General features: G+C 38.9%; 1 protein-coding gene across 2 annotated transcripts in view; it reads left to right on the top strand.

The window, feature by feature from the left end:
- The window catches only part of rftn1 (raftlin, lipid raft linker 1), a 189,697-nt gene that overhangs the window by 28,346 nt on the left and 133,691 nt on the right, over nucleotides 1–27,660 (top strand). For both annotated transcript variants that reach the window (XM_031903189.1, NM_001113084.1), the window contains exon 3: nucleotides 26,449–26,635. In XM_031903189.1, the coding sequence (XP_031759049.1) occupies nucleotides 26,449–26,635 (187 nt within the window). The remainder of the gene's footprint in view (nucleotides 1–26,448; nucleotides 26,636–27,660) is intronic.

Here is a 27,660-nt window from a genome sequence, read left to right as displayed (position 1 = left end):
ATTTTTGCTGCTTAACTTCATAGGCATTTAGGCTGCAGTGATTGTTGGAAAGTTCCTTTTTTGGTTGCTGGATTGAACAGTGAATGTTGAGAATGTTGTAACTTATTTCAGGAATCATGGCTGCCTTAGCATCTGTGTAGCAAAACATTTTGGCACATCTAAAAGAAAAGAAAAGCCTGAAAATGAGAAAAGTTTTTCTGCTTCTGAAACTCTGATAATCTACAGCGTGCAGGTCCACTGAGCTGCCCCAGGCTGTACAAGGCTGTAGGCAATTGAGCCTGACACTCACTTGAGAGGTTAGAACGTATGGCATGATGGCAGAACAAATGCATTAATCTATCCCATGTGATAAAAAGGGGCTTAAATAAGCCTCAAGGCATCAAAATAAAAGGTGGCAAAAGTTATAGCAAAGTATTAACTAAAATTGGTTATAATGATGTCATTGAATCTGGGAAAATCAGATTTCACTTATCCCCAATGTGGTATTATATGTAAGGCCAAAATATTCCACATTTTTAGTTTGTTCATGTATATACTGTAATAAAATCCCTTTAATGCATTGCACAAATTAATTTATGATCTCATCAATGTTGTGTGTAAGAGGGGATATTACTGTGACTTGTGTTCCCTTGTGTTCGCGCAAAATGATTGTTTAGTGGGCCCCAAAAATGCCAGTTGTGAAGATAGACAGAGAGACAGACAGACAGACAGAGACAGACACAGACAGACAGTGACACAGACAGACACAGACAGACAGATAGCTATAGCAACATGTTCTTATTTATGGAGAGGGGCTTGCAGGATCCCTAATATCATGCATATTTCAGGCAGCGATATAAACAGTTGCTGGAGGACTGCCCTATTGTTGTTACTGAACTAATCTCCGTATCAAGGGAAAGACCAGTCAGTTTTCTGCAAATAGAAGCCAGTAGTTTGGGTGCCTTTCCAAGCTATTCATTGTTTTACATACAGGACACAGCACATACCCTTTGTATGAGATTGTGGTGACTGCTGGTGTTCTTGGCAGAAATGCTTGGTTGGAGGTTGAGAGAAGCATCTGTGAAATATATTCTTATAATACACAAGAGCCATGAATATCATGCAAATGATAAATAATGCTTGGTGATCATCACTTACAATCAGTGCTTAGTGATGTGATTTCTGTCACTCACGATTCACTGAATGTTGTGTAGTATAACAAATAATGTACACCCTGTTATAAAATATGAGGATATTAAAAGGATCCACAAGGATATTGCAGTTCCACAAGCTGGTCACGGAAATCCTTGGTGACTTGTAAAATCCCTATAATTACAGTATGGGTCTCATTATCCACTATACAGTATATTTGTTAGTCTCTGAAATTCTCAAACATACAGTTTATGAATGCAAAGCAAAAATAAGTTGTCCTGTATCTACTTGGGGCTTTGTGTGTTGCAGGCCTGGCTTTGTGGTGAGGGTGGCACAAATTTAAGGGCAGCATGCAGCCCAGCCGCACCTTACATACAGAGCACTGGGGGCATACGTTATCTTTACAGATAAAGATAGCACAGACCAAGTTTGTACCATAAAGTTTTTTTTAAAGGAAATGATTGCTTGGACATCTGGCAGATAGAATGAAGCCAATATAGCAATGTCACATGTTGCACTAATCAGATATAGTTATCTGCGAAAAAGTGACACAAATGTCTGTTGGATCACACCAAGCCAAACTTACAATCTGATCATTTGAAATAAGCCAATATAGCAATCTGATGATTATATCCAAGCCAACATAGCAATCTGGTGTCTGGTTATAGCAAGTCCAGCATTTCATTTGACAGAACCATTACAGAAAGATCCAAACCATCAGAACTGCCTCATGGAAAGGGGGCTATACATATTTAATGCTGGAGAAAGGCATGTCATTTAGAATTTATTAGGAGCCAACATTTATTGTACAATCTAAAGCAAATAGGAATGCTTATGTGAGCATACCCCTACACTGTACATGTCCTCCCTACAAACACACCAGTAAACAAACCAAGCCTTCGTAGTTACACAGATACACACAAAATCTTAATATGTAAAGGTACCCTTGCCAAAAGAAGCTGGAGAACAGGTTGAAAAAATATGAAAAGAAATGAAGTATGGGGGAACCAAAATTGGAAAACAATGCATTATGTATGTATGTATGTATATCTTTATTTATAAAGCGTTACTTATGTACGCTCACTGTACAGTAGAATACATTAATACAAACAGGGGGTTATTAAGATAATAATAGCTAAATACAAAGTATAACAATAAATACAGATAAATACAAGACAAATACAGTTGCAACAAGTTAAGAGTCGAGGACACAAGAGGAAAGAGGTCCCTGCCCCGTAGAGCTTACAATCTATATGGGAGGGTAACTTACAGACACAAATAGGCAAATATAAGTGCTGTAGGTCACAGTTGGTGACACTACAATATAAGTGCTAGTTCCCAGATCAGGTGCTGGGCGAGTGCTCCAAAAGGTAGTTATTATAAAAGGCTTGGGAGTTGGGCCTCATCGTGTGCATATTCATAAGACTGATATGCACAAATATACAAATAATTAATGTAATTGCATTTTATTATATATGTGGATAATGTTAAAATTCCATAGTCCAGATAAAGCATTGAAAGGTGAAATCCTGGGTCAGACATGAAACTAGAAATGCCCATCCCTATATCTGGATCTGTTTAATTAGCGGTTGCCAGCAAGGGCAGTCCCAGACTCAAAATAGGCCCTGGCATTTCATGTTCATAGAAGCCCAAACAGCCCCCCACCAGCCCACTAAACAGTGACTGTCTATGGCATCTTACAGCAGCCCCTCTGGCATTAGCCAGAATCCACAGATTGCCAGTCTGGCATGATCAAGGGTATCTGAATGGAAGCGACATAGAAGGGAAGGAGAGCTCTGGCCCTGCATCAGGTTGCAAGAATTGTGATAGTTAGACTGGGGCAGTACGCTTGTCTAATTGTAACACAGGTGCTCTAAGACAAGCTCAGGGAGGACAGAAACCTTCAGTGGAGCAGAAGACAAAACCTCACCTGTATATGCAGAGAATGTCATTGAGCATAAAATAGATGGACACATCATCACACAGTGAATTAACGTTTGTTGTTTCCGGTTTTCACAAATAGTTTGGCAGAAATTATCATTTTTTTCAGCAGTATTAAAACATATGTATATAATTATACATTTGTGTTGTGCCTCTTAGCTTCATCCACACTTTGACAAATGTCTGTTTGGTTCCTATGGGTGAAGATAAAATTGTCCTAATCATAATATTTAAATCTCTTCCGCAGTAAATTGCACCTACACACCTGGCTGGGCACTGAACAGAAAAAGTTCTGCTCCCCCTTCTGCAAGTAAAATGGGAATGCAGGCCAAAATATATACTCACATAGATAGAAATTTGAGGATTAAACAATGTGTTATTTTAATGAGAGATTTAATTAGTAGCTGTTTTGCTCCAACTTGTGATTGATGAAGTCCCTATGGTTAATAGTAGCTTGGATGTTTCGGTCACGCTGTCATTCCGTAACGCACTTTAAATATGAATGTTGCATCTATATCTAGCCCATAAAAAATGTAGAATGACTTGTACATGAGAAGTTTTAAAGCTGTGTGTCTGTGAAATGATGAAAGGATTTGTGTTCACAAGAAGAATAAGCTATGAACAGATTGAATCAAATAAGGCTGGGTGGGATTATTCACTTGGAAATAGTAATTGCACTTTTAGGTCCATATCTCATGCTAATGCACTTCCCCTTATATAAGCACATATGTTTTCTGGGTATTTTCCCTAAACAAATATCAAAACATCCAAACTTCTAGTAACAGAAAAACTGACATTTTCATTTAGTTACCATTGGCAGCAATGGGGGACCAATTTGAGCATGCTAATGCCATATTTTGTGCAGCAGCACAATGCTCAGTATTGGCTCAAGGCAAAGTAACTGGGGGACAGCTAACAAGCAACCACAAACCGCACACAAACAATATGTATCTTGTTTTCAGCTTTTCTATTGGAGACATATGCCTCAGTCTATGTAGGCTAATACGAGTGTCATAGACTACCTACAACAGATATATAACTAGTTTCTGCACTAGTTCCATGATAAGGTGGCCATACACGTGGCGATCTGACGATGTTTCGTACGACCATCGGTCGCACGAAACATCGTAAGATCCGCCACACACCATTCAGGGCTGAATCGGCAGGTAAGGAGGTAGAAACAATAGGATTTCTACCTCCTTCTGCCGATTCAGCTCTGAAAGGAGAATTTTGGTCAGGCGCCTTCTATGGCGCCCGATCAAAATTTTCAAACTGGTCCGATCGGCGAGTCGTCCGATATCAGCAGCTTCCTGCGATATCGGTCGACTCGCCGACATGCCATACACGCACCGATTATCGTACGAAACGAGGTTTCGTACGATAATATCGATGCGTGTATGGCCACCTATACTCAATCTGGACTCATCAGAAAGGTGTTTTATCTAGAGCAATTATCACCAACACCACAAGTAACAGCAACTAAAACACTCCTTGTGCCTGGGTCAGACTGGCCGGCAGGAGACCACGAAGGGTTCTGGCAGGCTGCTGCCTAAAATGCCTGTATTGTCTAAAATGTATACATTTTGACATTAGAACCCTTTAATACACCATAGTGTGTAGAGACTATTGTATAGGATTTATGTATAAGGACATTCTCTCATTGAAAACCAAAGATAGCAAACCAGTAGCAACAGACATCACTAAGAGAGCTGAGTTGTTGTTTTTGTGCCTTTAAAGAGGAGGCAAACAACTGAAGCAGTTTCATCGCAATAGAGTAGCCACAACATGGCAAGCTAAAATGCTATATTTAGTCTGCAGAATGTTTTACAATACAGCCCTAGAGGCTCTCTGTGTTTGTTTAAGAAAGCAGCTGCCATTTTAGCTTGGTGTGAAGTCACTTCCTTCTTCTGCACCCTTGTGTCTCTGGCTGGCTCATAGCTCTGGGTTCAGATTGCAGCAGGGAGGTGAGGAGGGAGGGGGAGAGGGAAGCTTGCTGTGCAGGCTCATGCCCGTGCCCGGGAGGTTTGAGCTGAGAGAAGGAAATCTGATACTGAAGCCCATGTGTACACAATAGAAGGAAAGAAATGTGTTGTTTCTTTTCACAGAGGAAAAGCAGCACTGTGAGTGCTTATTAATGTATCTGCATAGACCTTTTTGACAAAGCTCACTTAGTTTTAACTTTTTCTACTCCTTTAATACAGTGCATGTCCCTTTCCCATGTGTATAAGCATTGTGCTGAAACCATAATGAGAAGGTCAAAACATGGCATCCATAATGATATTAAACAGAAATGCCTGGAAAATGAGGTCATTCTGTTTGCTGAATCCATGCAAATCATCTCAACTCATCTCATCTCAACTCTTAAGACACCTAAAAAATAAAAGTAAAAAAGTAACCCTTAAGGTGCCATCCACCATAAAATCTTTACAACAGTAACATTGCGCTGACACCATAGATTTTATGGTTCCAGGGTCCACTTTGGGGAATGACATGCTGTTTACTTCTAACACAAGGCATGGCAAGTGAAAAGACTCTGGCACATGAAGGGTTAAAGCCACACAGTGATGCGCTCGTTATCCTAATTGTTTATTTTGTGCACATCCCTCTTACTTATAATAGCCAGTAGCTGCCTCCATTCTTTTCCATTGAGCTCTTGCCAACCGAATACCCAAGCAACATTGCCATAAAGAACATATGCTAAATTGCACTTCTTTCAATGATCATCAATTACCAGACCGCAGTATGTAAAAAAAGCTTTCAAATTAACATCTACTTGTCTTCAAGATAATAAATCCTCCCCTTGTTGTACAAGTGAAGTTTGGAACTGTTTCAGAAGAGCCGTTTTTTCCCCCTATACATCATGATTTATCCGAGAAGATTAACTTTCATGTAGCATCTGTTTCTCAATGCTGCTGATAGGATCTGCAGCTGTGACTGCTGACTTTTTAGATAATGCCACGGTGAAATCTGACAAGCTTCATTATAAGAAAAGCAAGCAGCAAAGTATTACATTTAATATAACACTATCTTATATGGATCTGTACCTGGAATGCGATTGCAGTGTTGTACTTGGTAAAATAACTTGACACTGTGTAATATGAAATGGTAAGTTAAGTAATGCGTTTAAAAAGCAAGTAGCTCAAGTCATTTTTCTTAAGGGAGATAATACTGTAGGGACATGTGGTACTATTAATGTATTAAGGAACAAAATGCAGACTTTCATTGATAATATCCCCACAGGTTGTAGCCCGAGGGCAATATTATTGCTTTTGGCTGTGCATCCTTTTCACAAGAAAAATTATAAAAAGATTACAGTGAAGGGAATTGCCTGTGCATATGGTATACAGGCACAGTTATCCACCAAACAACCAGATAGGAGCAAATTCTGGTAATAAACCCCCTTGCATCCCTCACAGAAAAAGCAAGGAATACCCTTGTGTAATATTACCCTAATTCAGTGGTTCCCAAAATGTGGGATTGGCCCAGAGTAGTGAGTTGTGGGTGGTCCCAGACTGAAAGTCAGTTAGGGTTAAATTTAGTGTCAATTCTTGGTGTCTTTCTAGTTAAGGTGGCCATAAACTGAAAGATCCACTAGATTTGCAAGGCCCCCAAACTAGTAGATCTTTCCCCAAAATGTCCACCTTAAGGTGGGAGATATTGGATGGATCCAATTGTTTGGCCCAAAAACGAAGCGACACCTATGCCTTTCCACTGGTGATTTATTTTATGGCCGGTGGAAAAGCATTTCAGGGAGATTAGTCGTCCGAGGTAGCTGAGATTAACCGTGGGCAACTACTCTCCCCGTGGGACATTAGCCTTAATCCTGAAAGAGTTGTTTAAATCTTATGCTTTTGAGGCCTAACTATGGTTGACACTGCAAAGCTTTGATAAATTGGTCATGTTATGGGCTGGGGGGGGGGGGGTCGAAAACCATGGCCTGAAAACCACAACCCTAATCTAATCATCTGTGTACATTACAGTCTTTAACCAGCCAACTAGCATAGGGCTGTTTAGAAAGCTATACCTTTTGATGTTACAGGGGTGGTCATATGTTGTTTTGTGACAACAGAAAATGAGGAGCGCATTGCGGCCGAGGCCAAGACTAACCCCAAAAAGTTTTTTAAGTATATTAATAGTAAAAAGATGCAGGTTGAGGGTGTGGCCCCATTGAGTTATAGTAACAATATGGTTACAGCGGATACAGAAAAGGCAGATGTGCTTAACCAGTTCTTTTCTTCTGTGTATACAGTAGAGGAGCCAGTGGGCCAAGTCCCACCCAATAGCTGCACTGTTGCCTCAGCTCCAACTACACAGTGGTTGGCACAGGATATGGTGCTTAAAGGGTTACACGAGATAAATGTAAACAAGGCACCTGGGCCAGATGGAATACACCCTCGGGTACTGAGAGAGCTAGGGGCAGAATTACAGTGGCCTTTGTTTCTGATATTCTCAGACTCGCTTTCATCAGGTATGGTACCTAGGGATTGGAAGAAGGCGAATGTCATTCCCATATTTAAAAAGGGAGTAAGATCTCAGCCTGGCAATTATAGGCCTGTAAGTTTGACATCCATGGTGGGCAAGTTATTTGAAGGCTTGTTAAGGGATCACATACAAAATTATGTAGTGGAGAATGGCATTATGAGCAGTAATCAGCATGGCTTTATGAAGGACAGGTCATGTCAGACCAATTTAATTGCTTTTTATGATGAGGTAAGTAAGAAGCTGGACAGTGGGGATGCAGATAGATATAGATAGATATAATCTATTTAGATTTTGCCAAAGCATTTGATACCGTTCCCCACAAACGACTGCTTTCTAAGCTAAGGTCTGTTGGTCTTAGTGAAGTCGTTTGCACATGGATAGAAAACTGCCTACAGGATCGGGTACAGAGGGTGGTTTTTAATCGCACATTCTCTACTTGGAATAAGGTTCTCAGTGGGGTCCCTCAGGGTTCTGTACTGGGTCCACTTTTGTTTAACTTGTTCATAAATGACTTAGGGGAGGGTATTATGAGTAATGTATCAGTGTTTGCAGATGACACAAAACTCTGCAGACCAGTCAATTCTATCCAGGATGTGACATCCCTGCAGCAGGATCTTGACCAACTGGCAATCTGGGCGGCTAAGTGGCAGATGAGATTTAATGTGGATAAATGTAAGGTCATGCACCTGGGATGTAAAAGTATGCAAGCCACTTATACCCTTAATGGGACTGCACTAGGCAAATCCCTAATGGAGAAGGACCTTGGAGTCCTTGTAGATAATAAACTTGGCTGTAGCAAGCAATGCCAGGCAGCAGCTGCAAGGGCAAACAAGGTTTTGAGCTGTATTAAAAGGGGTATAGACTCACGGGAGGAGGGGGTTATTCTTCCCCTTTACAGAGCGCTGGTAAGGCCCCATCTAGAATATGCTGTTCAGTTTTGGTCTCCAGTGCTCAAACGGGACATTATTGAGTTAGAGAGGGTCCAGAGAAGGGCAACTAAGCTGGTAAAGGGTATGGAAAGTCTCAGTTATGAAGAAAGACTGGCCAAGTTGGGTCTGTTTACACTGGAGAAGAGACGCTTAAGAGGTGACATGATAACTATGCATAAATATATAAGGGGATCATATAATAACCTTTCTAATGTTTTATTTACCAGTTGGTCCTTCCAACGGACACGAGGGCACCCACTCCGTTTAGAAGAAGGGAGGTTCTGTTTAAATATTCGGAAAGGATTTTTTACTGTGAGAGCTGTGAAGTTCTGGAATTCCCTCCCTGAATCAGTCGTACTGGCTGATACATTATATAGCTTTAAGAAGGGGCTGGATGGATTCTTAGCAAGTGAGGGAATACCGGGGTATGGGAGATAGCTCTTAGTACAAGTGAGGGAATACAGGGTTATGGGAGATAGCTCTCAGTACAAGTGAGAGAATACAGGGGTAGGGGGGATAGCTCTCAGTACAAGTGAGGGAATACAGGGGTATGGGAGATAGCTCTCAGTACAAGTGAGGGAATACAGGGGTATGGGAGATAGCTCTCAGTACAAGTGAGGGAATACAGGGGTATGGGAGATAGCTCTCAGTACAAGTGAGGGAATACAGGGGTATGGGAGATAGCTCTTAGTACAAGTGAGGGAATACAGGGGTATGGGAGATAGCTCTCAGTACAAGTGAGGGAATACAGGGGTAGGGGAGATAGCTCTTAGTACAAGTGAGGGAATACAGGGGTATGGGAGATAGCTCTCAGTACAAGTGAGGGAATACAGGGTTATGGGAGATAGCTCTTAGTACAAGTGAGGGAATACAGGGGTAGGGGAGATAGCTCTCAGTACAAGTGAGGGAATACAGGGGTATGGGAGATAGCTCTTAGTACAAGTGAGGGAATACAGGGTTATGGGAGATAGCTCTCAGTACAAGTGAGGGAATACAGGGTTATGGGAGATAGCTCTCAGTACAAGTGAGGGAATACAGGGTTATGGGAGATAGCTCTCAGTACAAGTGAGGGAATACAGGGTTATGGGAGATAGCTCTCAGTACAAGTGAGGGAATACAGGGGTAGGGGAGATAGTTCTCAGTACAAGTGAGGGAATACAGGGGTAGGGGAGATAGCTCTCAGTACAAGTGAGGGAATACACGGTTATGGGAGATAACTCTTAGTACAAGTTGATCCAGGGACTGGTCCGATTTTCCCCTCTGTGGCAAATTAGAGAGGCTTCAGATGGGGTTTTTTGCCTTCCTCTGGATCAAGTAGAAGTTATGTATAGGCATTATGGTTGGACGTATGTCTTTTTTCAACCCAACGTACTATGTTAGTATGTTACTATGACATATAGTCAAACAGCTGCAGTTAACCAGCTATAGGAAATAATTATATAAGATACACTGCCTGTGTTAGGCTGCTGTGTTAAATGTAAATAAAAAAAGAAGGGGATTAATTGCAAGTCATTTAAACCCTATATTTAACAGCAAATTAACAGTAGAAAGACAACATATCAGACGTAAACATAACATTAGTTACGTTTAATGTTATTGTTTTCTGAAAAATATACACATTTCAAAAAAGTTGGGCCACAAAAGACTGGAAAAGTTGTGTAATGCTAAAAAGAGCAGATTGCAGAGATTTAGGGTCTGTTAGAAGTAAAGATGGAGAGGGGTACCTCACTGTGTGAAACTCTGTATGGGCAAATATTTTAACAATTTAAGAATAATGTTCATTATGAAAATTTACAAATAATTTAGGGATTTAGTACATTATATCAATATAAGATGTAGAGAATCTGGAGAAATATCTGTATGCAAGGGACAAGGCCTGTTTGATTTCCACTGGAGCAGGAGATAGTGAGAATGGCTAGTACAAGCATGCCCATGATGCAGTTCCTTGACTGGCTTATTCAAAGGAGAAGGAATGCTCAATAGGAGCTAAAGGGGGCGGAGCTTCAGGCCAAATAAGGACGAGACCAATTTCTGCAGAAAAGGTTAGCTTCTATCCTAGAAAGGGTATTAGACTCAGTCTTGAGAGAGAGGTGTTGGGGACTGTTTAGCATCTTTTCAGGGATATTAAAATAAAAAGGCTTACTTACCCTTCGAAAGATAAGGGTGCTGCAACACAGTGGGAAACACAACCTGTTCTGACATTTTTAAAACATGTCACTGGCATCAAATTCAAAATGAGCATACATTTTTCAAAAAACATTAACATTTCTCAGTTTAAATATCTGATATGTTATCTTTGTACTATTTGCAATTATTTGTTTTATCATACTCTGTAAATACTATCAGCAAATCAATAAATGAGGACAAATAGGACTGACAATAGAACAAACACCAAGGTTTGGGCTCAATGCTCTGATGGCATATTATGTAATCAGATGAAAGTTAACCCCAATAGCCACTTTTATTGTACACCAGTGGTAAAGTATATACAGATTTAAGGTTGCCACACACGTGGCGATTTCCGATCTTTCGTATCGTACAATCGGCCACTAACCTTCAGGGCTGAAACGGCAGATAAGGAGTTAGAAACAATAGGATTTCTACCTTCTGCTGATTCAGCCCTGAAGGCAGATTTTGATCAGGCGCCTTCTATGGCGCCCGATCAAAATCTTTTAACCTGACCGATCGGCGAGTCGACCGATATCAGCAGCCTCCTGCGATATCAGTCGACTCGCCGACTTGCCATACACGCACCGAATATCGTACGAAACGGGGTTTCGTACAGTATTATCGGTGCGTGTCTGGCCAGCTATAGAGTCAGGTCAGGATCAGAACAAGTGCTTAATATTATTTACCCTTTAACAGAAAAGATTGTTTACTTAAACTGTAAAGCGGCCTTCTGTTTCCAGCTATAGAGTCAGGTCAGGATCAGAACAAGTGCCTCGTGCTTAATATTATTTATCCTTTAACAGAAAAGATTGTTTACTTAAACTGTAAAGCGGCCTTCTGTTTCCTGTGACCGAATCTCTGTGACTGAGGAACACATGAGAGCAAAGAAAACCACTGAAAACCAACTGAACCCCCTGACGTAACATAATCTGAAATTTAGTTGCAAACATTAAATAGAAATATTACAAAGAACATGATAAATTCACACTGAAATTATCTGTGAACTTCTTCGGTATCTTTACTTTCTGCTTGCTTCAGTTATCTTGGTTTATGCAATTTATTTATTGGCATTCCAAAGTAAGTAAGTAATTTTATTGAAATCTTGTATGCATAGCGTAAGGTTACTCTAGAAAGAGTAATTGGTTGAGGGCAATAAATCTTTGTATTTTAAAAGGAAGTTTGGGTTTTTAAAAAAGAGTTATGAGGTTCTGTAAAAGGAAACACATTGCAGGTCTGCTGGGAACAAATGTTCTATGGAGGTAGCAGACAAGTACAGAGATGCATGTTAGAGTGGATTGATGTATATTAGGAAGAAAAAGAGGGTCACAGCTTTTTGTTGTTTTAAATAGAATATTTAGATCTATAGGAGGTGGGTAGAAAACAAAAGCATGTGGTCTAAAATTGAAGCCAGCAACCTCCTCCTGTGGTCCTGCAATTGACTTTTTACCAGTTAGTTCTATGTAATGTTATTCTATCCCCTCCTTTTGCCATTGTTTTAGTGTGTGTGTGTCCTGCTTGGGGATGGAGACCTATGGACAAGCATGGAGTGATCTCAATATGCCACCGGAAGCTGAAAGCTGTCAAACGAGGGTACTGGGATTTGGGGTTGAACTTTGAGCATGTATATAGTTGATTAGCTAAGTATGTACTCATTAAATATCTTACTGTTGTCATAATACACCAATAGGAATAATTGATGATCAGTGGGAAATATTACTTCTATTTATTTAAACACACACTTCTATTTATTTCCCATTACTGTTTAACTTCCTTTGCCAGTAAATTCTCAGCAGACATAAGAACATACAGGCACGGGTTTACTGCACAAAAGTTTATTTGTGTTCAGTCAAAACAGGGATTAAACAGACCAATGAACCATAGTTTAAAAATAGCTATTTAGCTGCTCAAAACCAGATGTCAGTTACTAAAAGTGATATAAGTTCATAAGTTAAAAAAGCTATAAGAGCTTTGATAAAGAAGAAAAGTGAATGGCTATAGAGAATAGGATGAAAACATATTTGACAGTGGCATAAGTAGAAGTACAACATTTTGTCCAAGGCCCCATCAGTAGTAAAAAGTGAATCTGTCCCATTTCGCTTTGCTGAACATTTTTTAAAACTGCTGAAAAATGCACCATTTTTGACGCAACTGCAAATTTTTTTGCAAAATTGTGCGCCAGTCAATTTTGCCCTAAATGTGCCCTGGCCCTCTTTGCACTACATCTCTTTCCTATTTCTGTGTAGACAGATGTAACTCTTTGTGCCATGTAGGTTCCAGAGTCCAGTTTAAGATCATTGTTTGCCTTTTAGCTACACCTCACTGCCAGAAGATACTGTACCAGGCAAGCAGAAAATGGACAATTAAAACCATGGCGTAGCATCTGGAGCCTTAGCTTTGGCAGAGATCAAGCTTAGGAACCCAGCGCTGCCCACCAATCCAGCATGCTGTATCTGCACATTGTGCTATTAGATTTCATGGGTTTTTTTAATCCTCCACCAATGGCCATTTTGATTGTCTGGCCTCTACTTCTTTAAACATCACAGTCTAATGGACACAATAAATGAAGAAGTACTTCCCATCTTCTCACCTGTGCTTCTGCAGGAGAGTCTTTGGTGGTACTCTCTATGGAGTCTTTCTTTCAATCAATGTGCTTACAAGCAATAGTCACAACCTGTTTTTTCCAGAGACAGTCCCTGGTTTTGACCCACAAACCTATACTGACCTATCTATACACTCACATACATAAACCATATATACCAACATCAATACTAACTGTAGATTTAATAACACAATAACCTTGGATATTGTTCAAGAAACTATCCATTGAACATTGAACCTCATTTTCCATTTTGATGCCCAGTTTTCCAGTTTTGTCAAATTGCTCTGCAAAGTGGCAGAATCCTGCATGGAAATTATAGTTTTGCACAATTTAGTATTGTCAGCATAAATAGAAAGAGTACTTTCAATGCCCACTTCCAGGTCATTAATAAACAAGTTATAAAGAAAAGGGCCAAGGACTGACCCCTGCGGTACTCCACTAACAACACTGGCCCAATTAGAAAATTTTCCATTAACCACCACTCTTTGTAATCTATCCTTCAGCCAGTTCTCTATCCAATTACAAATATTATGTTCCAGGCCAATATTCCTCAGCTTTATTATTAACTTTCTGTGCACATCCACAGCCATCCTAGCATCGAGGTTCCTGCTCACCTCCTCATAAAAGGCAGTAGCCTTTTAGCATATTATGTTCCCTTTGAGCCCAGCTCTCATAGGCCCAGTCATTATGTTTCCCTAGACATTACATTCAAATGCTGGCTACTATGGCATTGGCAGCCTTGACAATATCATCCAGGGGAAAAATAAATTTATGTATGAATGATTCTAGTAAACACTGCCAAATTGAAACATGCTATGTATAAAATATTAGCAATATGATCATTTAGAGCTGCTGTGTGGCACTATGTGTGGTGCCAGAATGACTACAAGCATTAGCATTTTGTGTTGTGTGCTTAGCCCAAGTAATGCATTGTCTGTGTGCCATACCTTGTGCCATCCTGTTGTACCCTATCAAAATATGCTATGCCACTCTTGATGCCTAATCTGATTGCACTGTGCATTATTCTTACCAAGCTTAATGTAGCTTGCACAGTTGTATTAATGTAGAGAATAAATGCATAACACAGGAAAATAACATGACAACTAGCGCTGTGCCATGGTACCTCTGTGCCATAAACTAATCTCTAATATCTACAGAGATTTCTTCAGCAGGTAACTACATCAGATTGCACTAAAATAATAAATTTATAATAATAAATGTCAAAATCAGGGTCCTGTTCTATGTTAAGACTGTATTAAACATTTATTGTGGGTTTGCGTCAAGTATTATAATATATTGTGTTGCTTTGCTGTTGGTTCAAATATAGGCTACAAATAAAAGTTGAACACTGAAACAGAAGTGCATCTTTCTCATAGGGCAAGTTGTGCTTTTGGAAAGCACAAAAAAATAATTTTTATATAGTAAAGGAACAATATATTGCAAATACCCATACATACTTCAGTAACCAAAAATTTAACCCCTAGCTGTCCTTTATTGTACGAGAGTCCTGAAATACTGTGCCCAAAAGATCTGTATTTGCCACTTGAATGGCCTGACTGCATTTGCGACTTTCCATAAATATGGATATCTAAATCAGAGGGAAAAAATACTTAACATTAAGTTTCACCGGAATAATTTATTGTAATTAAATCTATTTTTGCCGGTACAATTCATTCTCACATTAGGTTTAAAGAACTGGCAACATTGGGCCATGCTTAAATAAACAGAGAAGAAATAATTATGGAATAGCAACTTTTTTGTCCTTTTTATTCCCCAACGTGTGGGCTCTTTGTTTGTTTTTGTTATTTTAATTAAAACAAGAGCACATCACAAGGTGTGAATTATTTGCCAATTTGTATAGACATAATTTCAGTAATTAACATAGCAAAAGGATAAGCATTTTGACAATCTGCTGCTCTGTTTTTTTAAATATCAGAATACCCATTTCATGTCAGCACAATATGAAAAAAAAACTCTCTTCTCTAAACAATAGCTGTTTGAACCTTTTTCTAAATGGCTGGTCTCACAAAGAGGGGCCTGTGGTGGAGGAGCAGATAAGAGCGGCACTGCGAGTGAGTTAACCCAGCGCGGTTGCTAGCCTGTTCCAGTTGCATAGCGCAGTAGGGAAGGATTGGATGAAAGCTTTTCACAAACCTCATTGTTAGAAAGACTATTATTACCTTTTTTGTTTATGTTCAATGTCTGCTGCCAAGCACAATGCTTCTTATTACCCATGTAGGAGTGTTTTTAATTAAGAACTGTATCATGTAGGAGATTTGAGCAATTAAAAAGGAGGAATATTGTTGAAATGCCACTGTTTATCAAGATAACCATATTGCATTCAACGGCTTGCACCACTTTTCTATCAAAAAAATAAATAAAATGCAGCTCTGCTGGGCTCGTCTAGTTGATTGAAATGAGGGCATTGCCATTTCTAGGAGATAATCGCTTTCATTTTCAATCTTCAGTGTGTTATCCGCAGCACAGTGCATGCTTGCTATGCAGTTCTGTTGCCATCCCTATTGAAAATTTTTGGCCAAATCTGGTGGAAATGTGGTGCTGCAGCTATAACAATGTGTTGCCAATATATTATCTCTGTGATAACTTTGAAACAAAGCTGTAATCTGCTAAAGAGTCTTCAATATGTCACTTCCATACAGCCTTATTAATTATTACAGCAATCATATTGACAGGCTGGACTCTGGAGACAGATGGGCAACTCTCAGGGCTTCATTTATATTCAGAGGCACCAATCTGAAGACAAATGGACAACTTTCAGGGCTTCCTTTATATTCAGAGGCACAAAATTTCACTCTGTCCTGTTACCACTTACCATAGGACAGGTGGTAAGTACAGGGCTTTTTTGTGGTCTGCTTCCTAACTTCTGCATGACTTGCAAGTTAGGGGACAGGAGAGGGTATTTGTAAGTTCCTCCATGAGCCCCTTCATCGCTGTATTCATGGGCAGGTCTTTAGCTTATTCTGTAACTTTAACTCTTTCAGAGAAATCATGCTGTGGAAAAAGACGGGGAATTACTGTTGATTGCATCTTATTAGAGGGATCAATATAAATATGGTACTTTGATGCAGTTAGTGCTTAGTGTAACATTTATAGCCATAAATCCACATTTATTAAAATGGCAAGTGATCTGCTACAATTGCAACTACAGGCTCTTATTTTAATTTGCCAGATTGAGTATTTGTGCAATAACTCTCGAAGACAAAACACCATGTCCTCCAGGAGCCCTAGTCTATTGCTGGCCTATGACTAGTTGTGGACTATAGCAGATAAGAATATACTACAATGGCACATTATGCCACTGAGAATACATTTTGATGACCAAGACTTCACCACTACTTGTCTTACCACTACCCCATGTTATATTTTAACAGAGTTATATGGAAGTATAGATCATTGGTTGAGGTAAAGAATGTATGTTCAGTAAAGCAACGGAGACAGCTTGTGATTATTTATTTGGATATACTGTAGAGACTTGCCTCTGTGTTTGACTTATGCTGTATAGTCAACAGTATCTGGGGAAATTATATGCCCTTAGACTACTCAGGTCTGTACATAATGGCTTAGATTAGATGAAAGTGAAAGACTGACTGAGAACCATGACCTCAACCAAATTGATCACCTATGAGATGAATTGGAACCCTGATTGAGAGCCAGTCCCCTTCCCCTTTACTAATGCTACAAAACCCACCTGAAAGTTCCAAAATGCTGTGAAAAGCCTTTCCAAAGAAGTAGAGGCTGGACCAACTTCATATACCCTCTTGGTTTGAGAATGAGATAATAACAATGCCACTGTCCAGATACTATTGGCCATATCATAGCATAGTCATACCCACAGTTGATGATTTTGGGGCCATATTAATCTTTGTGGCCAGACAGCTGCCAGTAGCAACTTATTGGCCAGTAAATGGGGCCCAATAACAGGATTGCTTGATAGATATACTTGCTGAAAACTGGATCAGCCTGGTCTGAGCCATGTTGGGAGGCCAAATTGGTCCCAATTATTTGGTGAACTTACCAAAATGAATATTTTTGAATTTTTGGGCCATGTTTATGTTCAATTAAAAACCCTAAAATTGTAGGTATTCTGGGCTAAACTCCATCCTTAAAGGGGACCTGTCTCCTTTCACAATTCTAAAATACACTTTATAAATGTAAACTGCATCTTTTAAGAAATTATTCTAGATCACTGCTACCTTTGTAAACAAAGCCATTGTCTCCCAACTCACAGCTGCATTTTTCCTGTGTGCAAGCTGCCATATTGATCCACCATCTTTAGGTTTAACATCAGTCCTGCTCTGTTTAATCTCGTGCATGCTCATGTAAATGAAGTAATGCGCATAGTTCCTTCACTTCCAAATAGAGAATACGCTTTTGCGATTCTGTGTGCCCCCAAGAACCACAGGATAGAATCAGTGCAGGTAATGTAGATGTTTATAATAGGTGGGCGTGTCTCTACCATAGTAACGTATGCACATTCTTATTAAAGGGAGAGAATAGAAGGAGTGGTGACATAGAAAAAAAGGAGATGCCTCTATTCCTTAGGCATAGAGGCGGAGTTAAATACTTTTGATTGACAGGGCATAAGATAATAGGCAGTAAATGGGGAAAGACACAGAGAGAGAGAGAGGTGCTTTTCTTTTCTTCTTTTGTACCAGTTGCTAAATTTTCAGATGAAGGTGACAGGTCCGCTTGTAAATGTATGTAAATCCTTTAATCTGTTACTAAATCTGTGCAACATAACAACTTTTTTAGTAATAAAAATGGTCCAATCCATGTCATTCTGTGGTGTGTACGGCTTGGGGTGTTTGAGGGTTAAAACTGCAAATTTCCTATAAAGATTTCTTGAATTTACCAGGAAGAAAACACAAGATAACCTTCTAATCTGATTTATATGTTTTAAATGGTATTCTAAAGTATATGTCTTTGCTTTTTCCTGGCTCATATATCATTCTCATTTATTTAACTGTGCTGTGTATTATTTACATACGTTTCCTCCTCATTTATAGACACAGCTAAAGATTTTCCACCAAGGGACAGACTTTAAATGAATATTCATGCTGCTGAAAGAACTTGCTGCTGGCTATTTCTGTTTCAGAATTTGTCATAGCCTGCCATAACTGACAGTTACTGCAGAGAAAGGCAAACCATTTTAACCCTAGCAGTTCCATTTACATATTTAGAAGCAGAATATTAACGATAATGCTGTTGCTGACCTTGGTAACCAAAAAACACACCGATAATGAATGTACACATAAGGGCACATTTACTAATCCACGAACGCTCTGAATGCGTCCGAATGCGTTTTTTTTCATAATGATCGGTATTTTCGCGACTTTTTCGTCACCGTCGTGACTTTTTTGTATCTTGCATGTATTTTTCACAACTTTTTTGTTCGTGAAAAAATCTTATTGTTGCGCTGAGTACGAAAGTCTCCATTCATTCAAGCTTCGGTATCGTGACTTTCCTTGGGAAGGTTGAAGCTGCAGAGTGCCATTTATTCCTATGGGAAGCTTCCAAAATCATGCAAAGTTGGAATTGTTTTCCCGCTGTGTACGATCGTTCAATACGAAAAAGTCGCGAAAAATACAAAGCGTTGCGACGGCGATGAAAAAGTCGCAATATTTTCGTTTCCAATCCGAATTTTTCCCATTCGGGATTCGAATTCGTGTTTTGGTAAATCTGCCCCATATTGTTGATAATCTTTATTGCTTATCTTTATCTTCAAGCCCTCTGCTATTCATCTTTAGAGATGACTTTCAAACTGCTACCTGGCTGCTAGGGTCAGAATTACCAGACCACAGTTCAGATTTTGTGTTTTATGTCTCTTTAAGTTAAACACTAGAAATCAGCTTTACCTTCCCTGCCTTGTCAGAAAATTTGCAAATGAGTTGGTGATTTTCATGAGCATGCCTACTGTATGCGTTTATTATGGGCAAATATAGCGCCAATTTTCTAAATTTGTAATCTAAATTCTTAATTTACAAAATCAGTTTAGCAAATATTTCTTCCGCCACTAAAGTTGTGGCACAATCCAGACGCAGAGTGTGCGCATAAATATTTGCAATTTGCCAATATGCCATATTTAAAAAGCTTTAGGACATTCACACTGCGAATAAAAAATTCACAATTATGTTTACACATTACATGCACCAGTCTTGTCCAGCTTTATAAATATAAACACAGACAGGGCAGAAATGTTCACTGTGCGAATAGTTCTGCACTGCATAAATTTTGTAAATGACCCCCAAGGAGACTTCTGACCAGAATAGCTCTTGCGGGGAGGCAATAGAGGGGCCTATAAGTGGCCTATTAAAGAATCTTACCAAACTGGAATACATATATCAGTAAATCATGAATTTAACATCTTTTCCCTTGAGCCACCATTTAGTGATGGGCTGTGTGCTCCATCAGAGATCACATGACCAATAATAATGCAGCTCTAACTGTAACAGGAAAAAAGTATTAATAAAAAACCTCAGAAATCAGAATCCTCATTGAGGGTTGTGGTTGGATCCTCAGCTCTCATAGTCATCAACTTGCTAAGCTCAGTACTGGGTAAAAAGTGTACAATTTGTTCTCTGCAGTGTCATTCTCTCAGACCCTTCCTTTAGGGAACTTTGTCATTTTCCTAGTGTCCCTATTCTATTCTGCATGGCTTTACATCACCTTGGGATCATGGCCATATGATGTTCATTTGTTAGAAGGAGCACAGAGTCAGCAGTAACAACAGGTGGACAAGAGATATATCATAAAGGTTTCAGAAGGCTGTTGATCATAACATTGAGGTTTTGAGACACAATGAACACTGAGTTCATATTGTTGTGTTTCTATAACATATTCAGACAAGAAAAGTATTGTTGGAATGTTGGGTGTCTGGTGTTAGACTGTATTAAATGACAATTCAAAACATGGAATTATTTGGAGGTTATTTGAATGATAGTGCCTTCAAATTTTGTTATGATCCAAGCCTGAACAGCACAAGGGAAGTATACTGAACCTGCCTAGGGCTTTATTGCTGTTTCTCTATACTCCGCTTTGTGAAACTTTCTTATAAGGCCAGTGACAGGTAATTAGACAGAATTTTAATAATATGACTAGTTTGTTGCCTTAAGATAGAATAAACTAAAAGGTAAAGTGCGTAGTGCTTTCTTACATTGCAACCCTTGTGGCAAGGTTCCAACTAATGAATTATTAAATAGAAAAACTCCTTGGATCATTGAAGCCACAAAAAAAGAAAGATGGCAGTTCTGACGTCTGCCTTTGAGTCGTGTTCATTCGCTGTACAAAGAAAACAAAGCCGCAGAGATTGTCATTAATTGTACAAAATCAGGAAAAGCAGCATAAAATTTTAAAGGCTTTTCCTTTTGAAGAAAACATAATTCTTATAAACTGAATATCTTAGAGAAAGGAATGTTGTATTATTCTGTTTCCTTGCCTTTGTACTTCTAACCAAATCACAATAATAGCTTCCCTGATATTTCAATGAAATAAGTTCTTTTGCTCACTCTTCATATAATAGGGCTCATTTAAAGGATTGCAAAGTGTTGTTACCAGAATTTCAGCCACAATCAGGCACAATTTACTGGCACAGTTGCATAAAAGTCCCAATAACATTGTTTGATTCCCCCCATATATAAATTGATTCTAATAAATTTAATTAAGTTATTTTTGTATATATTTACATATACTATTTATAAATAAGCTGTTATATAAATGGGCTGCAGGGCCCACGTATAAATAGCTGATAGATAAGTTATTGATAATACAATGGTTTTAATAAAACAGGAGTACAGGAGTACAGGAGTAATTCCTGGCTCCCTACACACTGATTGGATGCCAACATTACTCATATATAATAAGACTGTTACTGGCAAGTAATATTAGTTGTATGTGGTACAGATACAACATTTACCTTCACTGGGTAGGTATATATTTTTCCTTTATGGTGTTACAGGTGCAAACAAAATGCATCTGCAGAGTTCAAAGCCTGTAGTTACAGCATCCTCTATGCAATAAAAGTGGTCTGGAATGTGTTAAAATAAATGCTGTGTTTCCTGACTGCAAAAAAAAATAAATAATCAACTTACCGGTACCCGTTTTTCAAAGTTCATGTTCTAACTATCTTACTTTATAAAAGAGAATGCAGTAAAGTGTGTTCTCCACACTGCAACATAAATTAGCGTTTAGCACAGACAAATGCATTTACCATGGAAAATGTGTTTCCCTTTACACTCTCACATTCTGAAGCAGTTTATAGTTTATCTCTCTTTCCCTCCAGATGCCCTAACATTATTACATATGACTGTTCCTTAAATATCTTTAAACTTGCTAAACTGCCAATGGTAAGATTTAAAATACAGTTATTGGACAGACCTGTTCTAAAGTTGTAAATTTAGATGTTGTATAAAGGCAAGACATTCTGCAAGCAGTTATGTAATGGTTACCCCATTTTTCACAGAACTTTTCTGCTTCTAATAAGGAAAGGTAGCTTATAGGAAATGGAGTGGGGCTTGGGCAGATCATTGTGGTAGCTAGCTGGCCGTTATGGTCATTGTAATGGAGGGAATCAAAAATGGGCTAGTTTCCACAGTGGAAGTCTTTTGGAGGACTCAGTAAGGGTACTGTATTTGAGCTAAGATTCTTAGCTTTTTACTTTTTACTCTTACTGGGGCACACTGTACAATTAATTCCCTGCATTTATCTCTCATTTATCTCTCACGGGGTATGTTTGGCTTATTGACTGACGTTTTGTTTTCAACCTTTTACTTGGCTGACTTTATTAACTTACGAACACATGAATTAAGTATTTATTCTGCCAGCTCTCTTGTTTGTCCCTCACTGATATTTAATTTGTTCACAGTCACCCAGTTCTGGTTTTTTTTTGTACTGTTTGCCCTTTCTCATTTCCTTTTCTTGTTTAATCTAAACTTTAGTTTCTAACCCCTGTTTAGAGTTAACACCTTTACCTGACATACAAAAGGGCTTCACTCAAACAGAGGAGTGAACATGACGTGTTCTCAAAATCTCTATATATTGATTAATCCCTTAGCAGATTTTGAATTACAATTGGCGTCTGCACCTTGAATGAATGCTCTAGTAGGCTTCCTCCTCTGCTGCTCCCTCCATTCCCATGATACAGAGAGCTTCAGAGTGGGAGAATGTGAGGGTGGAGTGGGTCTGGATGAGGTTCATTGTTATGGCACAGTATGAAGGTTATAGGACATGTGACTTAATCATACATAACTTTAGGGGCTTTCATCCTTGGGTCCTGAGTAATGCTTGGAAGTGATGTTTACATAGTATTGATTTAGGTAGATAAATGAACATTTGTAGATTATAAAAGAAAGTATGTCCACTACTAAATTTTTAAATTGCTTTTAGAAGTCACCTCAGAGTTGTGACCTTTATAAAAGTCCTGCATCGTCTCTACTTTATGCAGTCACAGAGCTCTACAGTAACATGTAAAAGTCTTATAAATTGCAGTCGAGGCTACATAGTCATGTATATTATTATACTGTATTTATATTTTGTCAGTGCATATATCCAGAGAAACCTGTCATATTTGTTGCAACCAGAGAAAAATAACCAGCCTCTTCAGTGTAGGAGAGTATCAGAGTATGGAGTATTGCTGCTTACTGTAGGGACATTTAAATTAAACTGAACCACAACTTTCCAAATTGGCATCTCCCGTTTGTCCTAAAAAAAATAATATCTCACCATTTAAAATAACTGGAACAAGGACAAGGAATTGGGAGCAAAATGTAAATGCAAAAATAGAAAGGTTTATTACTCGACGTTTCAGTCTCACACAGAAACCTTCATCTGGAGTGAAAAACAAACCCAGATGATGGTTTCTATGTTTGCATTTACATTTTGCTCAAAATTCTCTAAATCCTAGGGGTCCTGTCCTTGTTCCAGTGCATTTGTTTGGTACTAGCACCCAGGTTTTGTTGCTGCAAATGGTGTGCACCCTATGGGCTATTTTACCATTTAAAATAATGTAGATACTGTAAAATGTATTTAAACTTTAAGCAACTGATATTTTTGAAAATGTAAGATAACTTAAAGTTTTAATGAAATCATAAATGCTAATTCACTGACGAACAACATCATAAAGTAACAGACATATAATACACTTCGGTACTTTTTATTAACCTTTGTAAGGAGCATTAACAAAGCTACCAATAGATACATCTGTAAACCTGAAAACACTGCAACTCCTGATATAGTGATCTTTTTATGTTTTTTATGCTTCTTTATCTTTGGAAAAGCGGCTCCTCTCTATTGATGTTACATTTAAAGCAAGCTACAGTACAATGACATGAGAAGAGGATGAAATAGAGCATTTAATAGTCATTGTTAAATAGAGCAGGGAACAATTTCCAGAGAACAAAGCTGTAGCTGAAGTGGGACATGAACTTTTGGTCATACTAGGATGCAGGAGATGTAGTCTGGGGTAATCAGAAGAGCATACAAACCAAAGTTGCTCTTGAATGGATAAAACAATCCTATATGGGCTGTTATACTAGAGGAAGCTGTGCAGTTTGTATTCATTGTGTTAAATAGAAGCTGAGCAAGAAGTTTAATAGAAAACAGTATATAAAATGTGACGTCGATTATAAATCATGAGCATTTGGCAACCTTCACAAACCGTGATTGGACTTCCTGGTTCACACTAAAGTATCATCTCTTTGTGACCCTGAGTGCAGGAGACACTTACCTGATGATAGGAATGCCACATGTCTATGGTGGTTCATGGGACCCAAGATGTGAGTTCCAATATGCCAAGGGCATCAAGAGAAGGTAGACTGGCCCTGTAGATAACTCATCTCTCTTCCCTGTCCCCCATCTCTTTTCAGTGCTTACTTTCACCAGAAGAAAAACTGTTTACTTATCTAAAAATAATATATTATAGTTGTTGTTATGCTCACATAAGGAACCTGTTTCCTGATACTCTTGACAATGTCTATATCCTGTCTTCGTTTTTGGCAGAGGTTTTAAAACTACACTTAAAGCAAAGACACTATCCTGCTAGATAAAGCAGAATCAGTTACTATTTATCTGAATGTAACAATACTTCACTGCTTTTTGTAATGTGGCATTTTTGACGCAGAGTAAAGCGATGCATAAATATTATAAATGGTATTATAATAAAAGATCCTGATGGCAGTGTGCCTTTAACATTTGTGTATTTGTGTATTAATTAAACTAAGGTTAATTTACAATTGGATTGACTGAAGTACAACAGGGAGCTAAATTGTACAAGATACACATACAGTGGAAAGGTGCATTGTTCAGTGTAAGGCCTGAAGGCTAATTAGGGAGCGGGAATTGAAAAATAAGCATTATCTCTATAAGTGTGTTATCGTGAGATTTGGGGTAAATATATATTTTTTGTCATAGATATTCTTGGAACTATGGCTTAAGGACTAATATTTTCCTATACCTGTAGCCATTTCATGAGATAAGTAGGACCCTAGCTAAAGGTTAGACCTTCAAAGGGGGTTTGAACTAAAAAAGTGTCACATCCACTGGTGTAAGGGAATCCTGTACAGGGCTCCTGCTTGTGTCTGCAGAACAGCATGGCATGCATGGAGGCCCCCATGGGCTGCTGATGTCGGTGCACTGTTCATGGTGAGAAGCAAATCTTTGCATAACAGAGGCACAAGATTTGCACATGACAGTGATGACAGTGGGAGCGGCATGAGAAGTATGGGGGCAAACTGCATTGATAGCAAAAAAAACACAAAACACTTCAATACATGCTTTTACATTTGGATTTAGAATTAAGCAGTATTACTGAGTGGTATGTTGCCAAGATGTGTTGTTTGGCAGCAGCTAGAGATGTTCTGAATGAGGGCCTTTTCAGAATACTGTATTAGAAGCTGAGGGGATCTTTTATCAAGGAAGAGTACTGTAGTTATACTATAGTTATATTTTTGGAGTAAAGTTCTGATTCAAACTCCCCTTTTTTCCATAGCTTTTATATCCCTTGATACTGTTCAACTGTGCCATCAGCACAAAGCCAATGCTGAGAACGTGGTAGGGAGTGGGTGGAGTACACTAGGGCATCAGTTGGAATATTATCATTACATCATAACATTGTCTTTGTTTTTTGATGTTATTGTTTCTTTAAGAAAAAAATGTGTTTGTCTGCTATTGCAAGAGGGACAGCCATCAAGGAGGTAGAAATAGTTCAACTGAAGGGGGCAGTGTTTGGTGAATCCCAAGTGTTTGGGATTATCTGTTGTTGGATAACATTCGAATGTATCACGGGGACTCACCATGACTGCCCTAATTTTGGTCCAACATATAAAATACTGCTTTAATCAGGTACCACCTGATTTAAAGGAGACATATTGGATAAATGGGAAAAACCCTAATTTTGTAGGCAATTATGAATAATATACGGTGCTGGTTTCCCTTTGGGCTAAACATTAATCCTATCTGTAAAAATGTTTGAAATGAAGAGTGGGCGTGTCCTAACGGTCCCTGCCAGAAGCACAGTAGGAGGGGGAGAGCCAATCACAGCCCTGCAATCACACAAGCACAGACAGGCTTCAGTTCCCTATCAGGTCAGCCTAGCTGCTGATTGGTTCCTATCCTACAGTGCAGGGTACGGAGGGCCGCCGGCTCCCCAGCTCATCCAGAGAATTCAGTCAGCAGGAAGTGGAACAGATGGGCGGGGCTAGTGGGGTTTTTGTGGAATTTCTCAATAAATCAGTCAGAAACACAACATTTTTAAGCACATTCTTTCTATATCTAGAGGATTATCTAGAGGAGTATAATTCCCTGGTACATTCATAATTTTTATAGGATATGCCTCCTTTAACGAAGAACATAAAAAAAATGTTAGACTGGATAAAATATGACTGTTTTGCAACTAAGTAGTTTATTAGTATCTGTACATAGCCGATGAAATTGCTGAAAGTACCTTGCATGGCCCAGTGACTCATTGTATTCATGCTGGTTTGGTATAATGTGTGAACTCAGAAGCCCTGTTTATATTGTGAGGAATACAGTGTTCCATACTAATGGAATATTTACTTGCCTACTTCTCTGTATTGCTAGAATTGTAAGGCCATGTGTCCTTAATGTTTTGTTTTGTTTTTTTAAATATGGTTTCTATCTTCAATGTATGTTTTTAATCAGTTTCCAACTACTTCTGTTCTCCAGCTGAAGCCCCAAATCTCGCTGCTATCCGCATCACCTCTCTGCGCGAGCTCCCTGCCCAGTTGAGAGAGCTGTACCAGCAGGGCTTTACTGTGGCAGCGATACACCCTTTTGTGCAGTCCTATGATGGGGCGGAGAGCATTCCTCAGGAACAGGTCTTCAGGGCAGTACTTATTAAGAAGATCGACAGGTGAGCCTTTATCTTTTTATTTGATTTATTTGGCAGTAGATAATATGGCAAACCCTGGGTCTGGGGCTTTTATCAGAACTGTTATCTCTCTGAATATGTTCAGGTCTGTTTCTTAAAGCAAGAGGCTAGAGGTAGCCTCACTCTCCCCTGCTCCCTAATCCAGTAGTCTGCTAGTTCTACTCCTATTGCACAACATACAAGTCCCCACAGGTCTTTACTGGAAGCAGACTAGGGGTTACATGGGTGGATTACAGATCCTAGCACTGTCTGCTTTGTCAGCACCGAATATCTATCTGTCAATCTATCTATCTATCTATCTGTCTATCCAATATACTAAATATGGCAACTTAAACAAACAAAAATGGTAGCCTAGAAAGTGTACCAAACATTTGTTTCCATTACAGACACTTGTTTTGTCTACATTTTGAATGGAAATGCATGTACGACTCGTTCCCCCAGCCCCAAATCACACCAGGGATGTGGTTATTCATGGGGCCCTGTCTTTGCAGGCCCAGGAAGTGTTTAGAATAACAGATTTCACAAGTATTCCCGTGGAAGTTGCCAGAGCCTGTGATATAGCAGGTGTGAATCCCGACTGCTTGCTAGACGACAACATTGTTGGGGATATTATTATTTTTTGTCAATCCCACATGGTGCTGTGTCAGAATGTGACATACATTTGCAAACAGTAACAGAAAATGCAAAAAATAGTGACACTAAAGATTTACACAAATATATTGCTCATTTTAATGCTACAGATTGCCATTAAACACCGTGTGTAGATGTAAAGTTTATATAAGCCAGTAGGTTATGTTATATACAGAACACTATTTCCCTGCAGGTTTGCTAGGAAATCTATAAATGGGATCTACGATTTAGGTTGTCTCTCAAGAGACATTAAAGATTATTTATTAAAAACAGACACAGTGCTAGATTTTTTATTTATCTTGTAATGATATAGCCAACACATTTTACGCACCAATACTGAGATTATGCATCAGTCACATCAGTCTCTGCCCCAATGG

This window comes from Xenopus tropicalis, chromosome 6 (genome assembly GCF_000004195.4).
Source record: "Xenopus tropicalis strain Nigerian chromosome 6, UCB_Xtro_10.0, whole genome shotgun sequence".
NCBI lineage: Eukaryota > Metazoa > Chordata > Amphibia > Anura > Pipidae > Xenopus > Xenopus tropicalis.
The sequence above is the reverse complement of the archived record's forward strand: the minus strand, read 5'-3'. Positions and strand labels throughout refer to the sequence as shown.